General features: G+C 44.5%; 1 protein-coding gene across 3 annotated transcripts in view; it reads right to left on the reverse strand.

Annotated features, from left to right (window-relative positions):
- The window catches only part of sgf29 (SAGA complex associated factor 29), a 36946-nt gene that overhangs the window by 2433 nt on the left and 22444 nt on the right, over nucleotides 1–12069 (reverse strand). For all 3 annotated transcript variants that reach the window (XM_077530174.1, XM_077530169.1, XM_077530162.1), the window contains 6 exons: nucleotides 11925–11993; nucleotides 11772–11847; nucleotides 11607–11679; nucleotides 10988–11052; nucleotides 10784–10913; nucleotides 6210–6356 (listed from right to left, as the gene is read on the reverse strand). In XM_077530174.1, coding sequence (XP_077386300.1) covers nucleotides 6210–6356; nucleotides 10784–10913; nucleotides 10988–11052; nucleotides 11607–11679; nucleotides 11772–11847; nucleotides 11925–11990 — 557 coding nt within the window. In that variant the 5' untranslated portion in view covers nucleotides 11991–11993. The remainder of the gene's footprint in view (nucleotides 1–6209; nucleotides 6357–10783; nucleotides 10914–10987; nucleotides 11053–11606; nucleotides 11680–11771; nucleotides 11848–11924; nucleotides 11994–12069) is intronic.

Genomic DNA, 12069 nt, shown 5'->3' on the forward strand with positions numbered 1-12069 from the left:
AAAAACACGGTTCCTGTATTGACATTTGGTATTTTTGTACAGTGTTTCAAAAAGGAAGGAAATGTAAAAGCGCAACAAAATACATAAAGGGAGCCCGCCAACTCTGTATTTTAAAGGCAGGTACACATACACTCACGGCCGCCTGTTTAGCGAAATGTGGAAAACTCCTTAAGTAAGCCGCACGCCTCTTTCAGCTTTGTGGGCGAGAGGGCGCAGGAAGATGGCTTTGCGCACTGAACACTGAAGCGCTCGCTGGCTGTCCACTCCTCGTTGAGAAGCATGTCGCGCTAATTAAGGCTTCACGCAAGCAGAGTGGAAGCCACGCGACAGCACTGCCTACGCATGGTTTCAATAAACACGAAGAACACACGTGTGGTTTTTGATTTTCAGTTTTAGAAACATTTTGTAACAAGTGCAAATGTTTTTCGCAGAGAAGCAGAAGAAAAAGCAACAATTCTCCTGCAGTGGACTCAAGGTGCGTTCAATGACCAGGCACAGAGTAGGAAATCACAGCCATGCATAGACGACGATGTCAAACGACTGACAGAGCGGCAGGTTGTGACGCATTTTTGACACTTCCCTTAGAAAATAAGCTGTTTGTGAGCTATTTTGTTCTCAGTTTGTAGTGTTTGACTAGTTGGGAGCGGAATGGAGAAGAGCAGAGACATGCACGGACACTCAAGCAACATTATTTTTTTTTCAAGGTCCTTTTCAATGATTTTTTTATTTATTTTTTTTACCCAACAAAAAGTTAATTATGATAAACAATAGGGGTGTTAAAAAAAATCGATTCGGCGATATATCGCGATACTACATCGCGCGATTCTCGAATCGATTCAATAATCGGCAGAATCGATTGTTTTTTTTTTTTTGTTTTTTTTTTTAGGATTCACACCTTGAGCATGGAAGAATGTTATATGAACGGAACATTAAGCCTTAATATTTTTATTTTAATGCTGTTCAAATGTGAAACAGATTGCAAACTGTTTGTGTACAGTGGCTCACGGTTATAAGCCTCAAGTTTTAGATAAATATATTCATACAAATCTTACAGTGTACATGTACAAATTTACTGATAGTATTTTCTAAATTTGAATGGAAAAAAATCGCAACAATCAACTTATAAATTCGTATCGGGATTAATCGGTATCGAATCGTGACCATTCGTATCGGGATTAATCGGTATCGAATCGAATCGTGACCTGTGAATCGTGATACGAATCGAATCGTCAGGTACTAGGCAATTCACACCCCTAATAAACAATATCAGAGCTATTATATTATGACAGGATCTTAAGATAAAGGCAAATAAAGCCTTTTAATATCAGTTATTTTTCTACTACTGTAGTTACAATTTACCACTCAACATAACCAACTTTTCATTTTGCATGAAACATGACATGTCCATCCATCCACCCATCTTCTTCCGCTTATCCGGGGTCGGGTCGCGGGGGCAGCAGCTTCAGGAGGGAAACCCAGACTTCCCTCTCCCCAGCCACTTCAACCAGCTCCTCCGGTGGGATCCCAAGGCGTTCCTAGGCCAGCCGAGAGACATAGTCTCTCCAGCGTGTCCTGGGTCGTCCCCGGGGCCTCCCACCGGTGGGACATGCCCGGAACACCTCCCCAGGGAGGCGTCCAGGAGGCATCCGAACCAGATGCCCGAGCCACCTCAGCTGGCTCCTCTCAACGCGGAGGAGCAGCGGGTCAACTCTGAGTCCCTCCCAGATGACCGAGCTTCTCACCCTATCTCTAAGGGAGAGCCCGGAAACCCTGCGGAGGAAACTCATTTCGGCCGCTTGTATCCGGGATCTCGTTCTTTCGGTCACGACCCACAGCTCGTGACCATAGGTGAGGGTCGGAACGTAGATCGACCGGTAAATCGAGAGCTTTGCCTTTTGGCTCAGCTCTTTCTTCACCACGACAGACCGATACAGAGTCCGCATCACTGCAGACGCTGCACCGATCCGCCTGTCGATCTCCCGCTCCATCCTACCCTCACTCGTGAACAAGACCCCAAGATACTTGAACTCCTCCACTTGGGGAAGGATCTCATCCCCGACCCGAAGACGACACTCCACCCTTTTCCGACTGAGGACCATGGTCTCGGATTTGGAGGTGCTGATCCTCATCCCAACCGCTTCACACTCGGCTGCGAACCGCTCCAGTGAGAGTTGGAGGCCCCGGCCTGATGAAGCCAACAGCACCACATCATCTGCAAAGAGCAGAGATGCAATGCTGAGGCCACCAAACCGGAACCCCTCAACGCCTCGGCTGCGCCTAGAAATTCTGTCCATAAAAGTTATGAATAGAATCGGTGACAAAGGGCAACCTTGGCGGAGTCCAACCCTCACCGGAAATGATTCCGCCTTACTGCCGGCAATGCGGACCAAACTCTGGCAACGGTCGTTCAGGGACCGAACAGCCCGTATCAGGGGGCCCGGTACCCCGTACTCCCGAAGCACCCCCATCAGGACTCCCCGAGGGACACGGTCGAACGCCTTCTCCAAATCCACAAAACACATGTGGACTGGTTGAGCGAACTCCCACGCCCCCTCAAGGATCCTGCTGAGGGTGTAGAGCTGGTCCACTGTTCCACGGCCAGGACGAAAACCACACTGCTCCTCCTGAATCCGAGATTCGACCTCCCGACAGACCCTCCTCTCCAGCACCCCCGAATAGACCTTACCAGGGAGGCTGAGGAGTGTGATCCCTCTGTAGTTGGAGCACACCCTCCGGTCCCCCTTCTTAAAAAGGGGGACCACCACCCCGGTCTGCCAATCCAGAGGCACTGTCCCCGATGTCCACGCGATGTTGTAGAGGCGTGTCAACCAAGACAGCCCCACAACATCCAGAGTCTTTAGGAACTCCGGGCGGATCTCATCCACCCCCGGGGCCCTGCCGCCGAGGAGCTTTCCAACCACCTCAGTGACTTCGACCCCAGAGATAGGAGAGCCCACCTCAGAGTCCCCAGACTCTGCTTCCTCAAAGGAAGACGTGTCGGTGGAATTGAGGAGGTCTTCGAAGTATTCCCCCCACCGCTTCACGACATCCCGAGTCGAGGTCAGCAGCACCCCATCTCCACTATACACAGTGTTAATGGTGCACTGCTTTCCTCTCCTGAGACGCCGGATGGTGGACCAGAATTTCCTCGAAGCTGTCCGAAAGTCGCTTTCCATGGCCTCACCAAACTCCTCCCATGTCCGAGTTTTTGCCTCAGCAACCGCCGAAGCCGCGTTCCGCTTGGCCATCCGGTACCTGTCAGCTGCCTCCGGAGTCCCACAGGCCAAAAAGGCCCGATAGGACTCCTTCTTCAGCTTGACGGCATCCCTTACCGCTGGTGTCCACCAGCGGGTTCGAGGATTTCCGCCGCGACAGGCACCGACCACCTTACGGCCACAGCTCCGATCGGCCGCCTCAACAATGGAGGCGCGGAACATGGCCCATTCGGACTCAATGTTCCCCGCCTCCCCCGAGACAAGGGAGAAGCTCTGCCGGAGGTGGGCATTGAAACTCTTTCTGACAGGGGATTCCGCCAGACGTTCCCAGCAAACCCTTACAATACGTTTGGGTCTGCCAGGTCGGACCGGCATCTTCCCCCACCATCGGAGCCAACACACCACCAGGTGGTGATCAGTTGACAGCTCCGCCCCTCTCTTCACCCGAGTGTCCAAAACATGCGGCCGCAAATCCGATGACACGACTACAAAGTCGATCATCGAACTGCGGCCTAGGGTGTCCTGGTGCCAAGTGCACATATGGACACCCTTATGCTTGAACATGGTGTTCGTTATGGACAAACCGTGACGAGCACAGAACTCCAATAACAGAACGCTGCTCGGGTTCCGATCAGGGGGGCCGTTCCTCCCAATCACGCCCCTCCAGGTCTCACTGTCATTGCCCACGTGAGCGTTGAAGTCCCCCAGCAGGACGAGGGAGTCCCCAGGGGGAGCGCTCTCCAGCACACCCTCCAAGGACTCCAAAAAGGGTGGGTACTCTGAACTGCTGTTTGGTGCATATGCACAAACAACAGTCAGGACCCGTCCCCCCCACCCGAAGGCGGAGGGATGCTACCCTCTCGTCTACCGGGGTAAACCCCAACGTACAGGCGCATGATGTATGACATGACAGGTAAACACTGTATTTATAAATAAATAAATTCAGTATACATATAAAAAATAAATAAAATAAAAGTCACTTCAGTCACTAAATTTGTGATGATTAAAAAAAAAAAAGATTAATGATTTAAAAAAAAAAAACAAAAAAAAAAAAAACACTAGCATTCTGTAGCAATACTTGTGGGTGGGTCGCAGGTTTGGTAGTTTCCCACGGTCTGGATGGTCCATAAAGGCAACACATGATTCGTTTTGGTAAGCTAAACGCGTTCGGAGCTGTTGTGTTCTGACGTGGCTGCGGCCGACAGAAAGAGTTAAAGAGCTGTCGTTGTTCGCCGCTTGGCCTATTTTGTTCACTAACGTTAAAAAGGCTACGGCGGCGGCAGCAGCATCTAAATGACGAGCAATAATCATTTCGTCTGTCCTAAACTTCATTCATGAAATTGAATTACAACATATGGCCACATACACACCTATTTGGCCTCAAAATATAGGACAACTCAAATTTATGAACCGCTGCCGCACTCTTGCGTATACAGTACACCCAGTTTACAAAATGCGCAACACTACGACAGCTGAAAAGTCGTAACTCACAACAGTAAAGTGTTGTTTTAAAACCAAGCTCAAACAGATTAAACAAGTTAAGACACTCGTCTCAAGTTCTCATTAGACAAAAAAAAGAAATTAATTAATTAAAAAAACTCACCAAAATGACGTGCACTTACGGCGCTAGGCTTTAGTTACAGCGGTGACGGTCCTGCTCCCTCTTTCTTTCGTTCGTTCTCTCCTTCTGCTCCGTTTCAATGAGCATTTAAACCGCAGCTTTCCGCAATTACGTAATCGCCTGTTGTCAAACCGCAGTTTAACCGCAAATGCAATTAATCGTTCAGCCCTACACTGTATTATCAATATTTAAAACGATGACATCAAATGCAGTCAAATACAGTACTTCAAGAATATGGCAAGCAATGTGAAAGCATATACAATATAAACATACATATATACAGTATGCACATAAATTAACATGTACACATCCCAATATTTTGAATTAATAAAAAATAAAAATAATTTGAAGTTCTTTTGTCAGTTTTAATTTTGCTGCTTTTAGTGATGTTTTAAATTTTTGTTGAGGTACCCTTTAAGTACCGGTATCGACCTATGTTATGCAGGTATAGTATCGAAGTCAAAATTTTGGTATTGTGACAACACTAGATTGTGAATGCATTTAAGAATCACCAGTCACTAAGAATAGACTCGGTAGGAACTATCTAGGTCAACGACGGGCAAGTGCCTGCTCACGTTCTTGGAGCTCAATTCATTTTTGAAAAGTATTTTTTTTTTAAGTGCTTACTGTAGTTTTTTTTTTGTTGTTGTTTTTTTAAAAGTATTTTGGGGCTTTTTTTTTTTTTTTTAAGCCTTTATCACCTTTCAGCTACCACCGCATCAAAGTGTATGTAGTAGTAAAAAAAAAGTGTTGGTTTGTTGTGATTGTAATTGTAATTGTATTGTTGTTAATGTTTTATGTTATGTTTGTTTTATGTTGTGTTTCTTTAAAGCGCTTTGTGACAGCTAAGGCTGAAAGGGCAAAATAAAGAAAGATGACTTGACTTGACTTGAAATACAGGGCCAGAGAATTATACTTTGCAGGGCTCCTACAACAAAGCAGAGTCGACTTTACTGTGCACTCTTTATTGGGGAATTTTGTAGAACATGCAGGACAAACCTTACTATAAAATTCAAATCTTTGAATGAGTTAATTTTTGTGAAAACGTACAAAAAAATATATTTTCTTGCATTTGATGTGGGTTTGCTTTCTAGCCCTTTTTTCGACATCTTTAAATGTGAATTTTTGGCACGAGAACCCTTTTCACATAAAAAAAAAAAAAAGACAATCGGCCTATATGGTTATTTTTTGTTTGTGTCAAGTAGCACTGATGAAAAAGTGTGCCCCCCTCCATGTTTGAAGTTGCCCATCTCTGACTAAGGTCTATAAGTTGAAGTGAGCAATCCAAGTCACTTGGCATTTTTGGGAAAGCCTGCTACGCTGCTACTCAGACTGGCAGAGATAAAAGTTGAAAAGCGAGGCGAGCCGCTTACTTGTTGGCGGCGTGGCTGTAGCTGACGACCTCGGCCAGGATCCACTGCTCATCTCCATCCACCGCCTTGACCCTGGCTGCCACCTTGTCTCCCTGCTTGGCCACGTAGTCGCCACTGGCGGGCGTCGCCCCGCACAGAGGGGGCGGGCTGCAAAGACAGACGGATGGACAATGTTTTTTCAGAAAAAATACATCATACATTTAAGTAAGCAGCAGCAGATAAAGAAGATATTTAAAATATAACGCAAAGTTCAGACATTTTGCTTTTGTGTGAACATTTTGTTCATCTCATAGGGCATGGGGAGAGATTTGTCAAGAATATATTTGTGTGAATAATTTTGAGACAAATGTCTCCCCATAATAGGGGCCAGCTCTTATAGAATTGGTGAGATTTTTCTCAAAATCATTCACATAAATATAGCCGCAATTTTCATCTGTTTATCGGAACCACAAATGTATCTGCGATTTACACATGCATTTTTTAATGTGTGTGCAATGTGCATTAATCATGACTTGTTTAATATTCAATTCTGCTAGTGAATTATTGAAGGTGTGTTTGTAGACATTTATTTTTGAGACACCGCAGTTTTCAGAATATTCACACACACATACGTTCAGAACATTCATGTGTGGAAAGGCCTGTCCGTCCGCCGTTCACGAAGCAGCAGTGTCGCTGTCTACGTTGAACGGGAACGAGTAATCTCAGAGTTTTCGAATAAAAATTGGAAATTGAAAAACAGATATCAAACCTTTATCTGATATTCTATTATGTGTTTCTTCAACACAAGTTGCAAAACAAAATCTGACCATAAATTGTTACCCTGCCTAACGCTTACTTTGTCTTTATTTAAACCATATGAAATTTTTCTTGTACGCCGCTGCAGTAATGGTCACAGAGGTAGCACAAAGACAAAACGTCTTCTGGTCAAGACAATACAAGCGCCAAAGCCATCGAATCAGAAGCTTGTGCTTGAAATGTTTCCATCTGTACTGCCTGATGCACTCCTCGTTTTTGTAGCACTCCGAACAATCCAACGGGACTTTTGGAAAAAAAAAAAAAAAAGGAAAAAAAACCCCCCCAAAAAACGCTCCAAGTTTCCAAACGGTCGGCGTGGATTAGAGCGTGCTTTCCGAACATACCCATAGATATGGAGACAGCACTCTGTCGTTGCAATGGGGGTGTGCAGAAAGAGAGTGGCTAAAGAAATGAAAAAGATGGTGACTTTTAAGCACATTTTAACCGATTAAGGCCGGGAGCGCATGACCGCGTTTCTCCCTTTAAAGCCCGGAGAGCCGTCATTTTATTTTGTTTTGACCAATTCTTGGTCTCTTAGCCGATTAAAGGCATCAGAATGTGCATGAGAGGGTGACGTGGGCCTCGAAGCATGTCCTGGAATTTTATTCGGGCATTTACGGTAGATGCAGATTTGTTGTAGTTATGAAATAAATAATGCAATTGACGACGGCGCGGAAGGAATTGAATCAGTGTAATGAGTCGACAGTGACATACTGTTTAGAAATATGTTTGTAGAGAATGAGGATGTTGAAAATTTTGGCAACTTTGTGATGGGATGGACGACAAATAATTACCACAAATAATTACATCTGCGTTCCAGTGTTGAAGGTAAATATATATGGAGTTATATACCCGCAGATGCAACATTTGTTTGTTGATTTTTATTTTATTTTTTTTAATTTAAGGCTTATAAAAATAAACTTAGGTTTGTGTGACCTCCCCAGGTGTAAGCTCTATAATGTTTTTGCAATTATGTTTCCATCTGCTTCAGGAGCTGAGATATTATTTTAAATATTGCTGAATTTACAGGAAAACTTCAGGTTTTCGGGTATGACTCAAAAGTCACCCATAGGTTTTAGAGGCATATTTTTCCAAGTGCGTTAGGTTTTAATGGGTTAAACAGTGAGACAGCAGACAGAGCACTGAAACATGCACTCGCACAAACAGATGAAATTTTTACCAGAACACGCTGAAAAGTTAGCAGCATTTGCAAGCATAGTGGTTGCAGTATGGAGCCCTGATAAAGGTTGGGAAACACTGACTTAATGAAGCCTTAACTGTGCGTCGGCCCTCTGGTGGTTGACTGATGAATGCTTGAGAATGAATGCAGCACAGCCTTCCATCCATCCATTTTCTTGACCGCTTATTCCTCACAAGGGTCACGAGAGGTGCTGGAGCCTATCTCAGCTGGCTCTGGGCAGTAGGCGGGGGACACCCTGGACTGGTCGCCAGCCAATCGCAGGGCACACAGAGACAAACAACCATCCACACTCACAAGCACACCTAGAGACAATTCGGAGCACCCAATTAACCTGCCATGCATGTCTTTGGAATGTGGGAGGAGACCGGAGTACCCGGAGAAGACCCACGCAGGCACGGGGAGAACATGCAAACTAGAGATAGACCGATATGCTTTTTTCAGGGCCGATACCGATTCCGATTATCGGTAGTCAAGGAGGCGGATAACCGATATTTGAAGCCGATATTCATTTGCAGTAAAAGTTAAAATGTTGGCACCAAATTTTTGAATAATGCAAACCCTAACCCTTCTTTACAATGGATTCTCACACTGCACTTTTCATTTTACATCCTTCTATCTGCAATAAGACGTTGGTGGCGGGGGGAGTTAAATGTGGGGCCAATGTGACATTACCTTTTATAGCATTTGGGATACTTGTAGTTTTATTCTATAAATGTTATATTTTTATATTTTGAAGTAATAGGAGGAACCCTGTCATTCAAAATGTGCATCAGCTGTGGCATTACTTATTACTACAGCAAAAAAAAAAAAAAAAAATCCATGAGAAAAACTATTCATCCCTGAACACCATACAGTTCTTGTAGACCTTATTATAATTATTGTTATTGTTACCATATAGACAGTTTTGATAAGCTGAGGATCTTAAATCGAGAACAGCAATATCATGCTACTCCTCTCTACAAGAGAACTGTCAAAAGACACTTCATCATGTAGTTTAGTGCCACTTAGGATGCCCCAATCAACGCAGAAAAAGGTAGAGTAAAATAACTTGGTTATAATAATAGTAAGAATAACTTGGTTAAACAGACATTGTTGCGGTGGACCGCTGCCACTTTCTGCTGTTTAATGTGTTTTACACTTATAGACACGTGTGTGTATATGGGCCCACTATTCTCTCACTACTGTACTGTACTGTATCACTTAATGGCACAGATGTACTTGTCTAAATAATAACTGGGCTGCAACATTGCTAATTCACATTAACAAGCACTGTCTTAGCTGTCCACAATGAATAGTTACTAACACACGAGAAAGTTATACAACACACCAAACATGAGCTCATTATTCAAAGTATGAGGCACGTAACGAAATTACATCACTGAACATTAATTGCAGCCGACTACGGCCGTAGATGTTACATATTAGTGGCATCCATTGAGAGCATAATGTCCCAACTCACAGCAGACATGACGTGAAAAGAGAGACAAAACAAGCAAATAAGCACACTATACTTTAGTGCACTTCTCTACTAATGCCAAACATACGGAAGAGAACACGTTCGTGTAGTTAAACGGTGTTTGAGACACTTAATTAGTTACGGAGCGGACTTTAACGAGGTGCACAACGAGCTGTCAATCAAATCGACGTCGAAGCTTAAGGCACACAATGGCAAACCAGTGCGACAAATAAACACAATATAAAGTAACTAAACGCTATTTAGTGTCACTGTGGCATCTCACTGCATAATAACCGTTATGCAACAAGTAGTGGACGTGACCACAGAATGCAATGTGTGCGTCACGAGAGGTAAATATAATGACATTACTCTACTCTTAACATGGAACTAGACAATATAATAATGACAACTGTTAATATTTGGAACCTTTCTAACAAACATTATTTACTTAATTAAGTGAACATGTGTGTGATTCCCTCCCCGAGTAGCGAATTAGCTACTGGGTGTTAGCCTACATGCTAAGCTGAACACACCACTGTTAGCTAGCGGGGATTCAATGCAAGGCAATGCAGCTCCATTCATATAGTGCATTTAATACACAACATAATTCAATGTGTTTAGCTTATCATGGTGAAACGATCGGCGGAGTCTCTTCTCTTTTAACTTACCTTCGAAGCATGTGTCTGTCGCGTTGTGTACGTGGGTGCGTGTGTGACCGGCTACTGTGATACAGGCATACACTACTGATTGGTTCTGGCTCTTGCACGGCTAACCAATCAAATGCTGCTATGGGCGTTACATTGCTGGAGTTGGACTCCATAACAGACAGAGACGCTCTGGGCTGCATTCGAAGCGAAAAGACGGAGTTTTAAATGGATCGCTCATATCGGCCGTCAGATTAATAAAACAGACCGATACCGATATGTACCAATATGTCAAATATCGGCCCCGATTATCGGCCTATCTCTAATGCAAACTCCACCCAGGAAGGCCGGAGCCTGGACTCATAGATTTTCACCTATCGCGGGCGGATGTGGCATGTGACCTCACCACTTTGGTGTTAAACGGGTTCACTGTTGAGCGCAAATAAGCAAGTCAACTAAAAAGAGGAAACTTTGGTACCTCTCGCCGGGCTTGCCGATCCAGAGCGGCAGCGTCATGGCGGACTGCTGGAGGAGCGTCATGAGGACACCGCGCCGCATGGTTTTCCTAGGTGGGTCGCTGTCGCTATAAACACCGGCCATCTTGGCGGCTGCAACGGCCAAAAGCTGTTGTGAGTGTGGGGGGGCCGCGACAGATAGGGTGGACACACAGGCACATACGCACCGATCCTTCGCTCCTCCAATAACGACTTGATCTCCGCAATTTTGTCCAGAGCACGGCGCAGGATCCTGAACACAAGACAAACTTCAACAATTACCATGGCAAAACTCTCACAGTCCTCTGTTACCATGGCAACACCTTACATGACTTACGCTCATGTCACCATGCCAATGCATGAGCTATGAGTTATCATAAAAACATGTTTCACAAATATGTTACCAGAATACTTTGGTTGTCCTGTGTTACCATGACAACACCTTTGACAATGTCAGCTGTTCCGAATGTTTTACTGTTGCGGCACCTTAACACTTATTTGTTACCATGACAGCATATTAAATTCTTGTGTTACCATGACAACAATGACAGTTATGTGTTAACATGACAACATTTTACAAGCTGTCAATTGTCTCCACGTTACACTCATGTGTTATACTCTGCATCATGTTACATGCGCTCAACTGTTACCATGACAATATAATGTCAATTGTCACCACAACATGTTAAACATTCATTTTAGACAGTGTCAGTTGTCAATGTGACAAAACATGATGTGTTAGTATACATTACCATGACAACACCTTACACACATCAATGGTTGCCATGACAACAGGAGTCAACTGACCCACACTCTGCCTCCGCGTCAGCCTTGGCAGTGCTGTAAAGCCCTCTCAGCTTGGTGCGGTAGTACGGCGAAGCTGCGGGACAACAAGCGCAGTCACATCAATTACGTGCTGAACATCACACGTCGACTGCCAGGACACAGGACAATGAAGGATGGCCAACTGACTTTTGTTTTCCGTCTGCATTCTCTCATGGGTTTTGTGGATGTTGAGCAGGTTATGTTCGCTGCGTGACCGCTCCTCCTGCAACACACATGCACAAATATTTGATCATTTGACATCCTGACACACACACGCACAATGACATCACACGAGCTGACCTGCGTGTGTTTGATGAGCTGATGTAGTTCAGTGAGCAGCTCGGCGATCTTGGTATCTGCTGACATCTCCTAATGTTAACATACAAGATCACTCAAATTGTTATAAAACTTTCAGAGGTGCAACAATTAATTGACAACTATTCAA

The sequence above is a fragment of the Festucalex cinctus genome, chromosome 1 (genome assembly GCF_051991245.1).
Source record: "Festucalex cinctus isolate MCC-2025b chromosome 1, RoL_Fcin_1.0, whole genome shotgun sequence".
In the NCBI taxonomy this organism is placed as follows: Eukaryota; Metazoa; Chordata; class Actinopteri; order Syngnathiformes; family Syngnathidae; genus Festucalex; species Festucalex cinctus.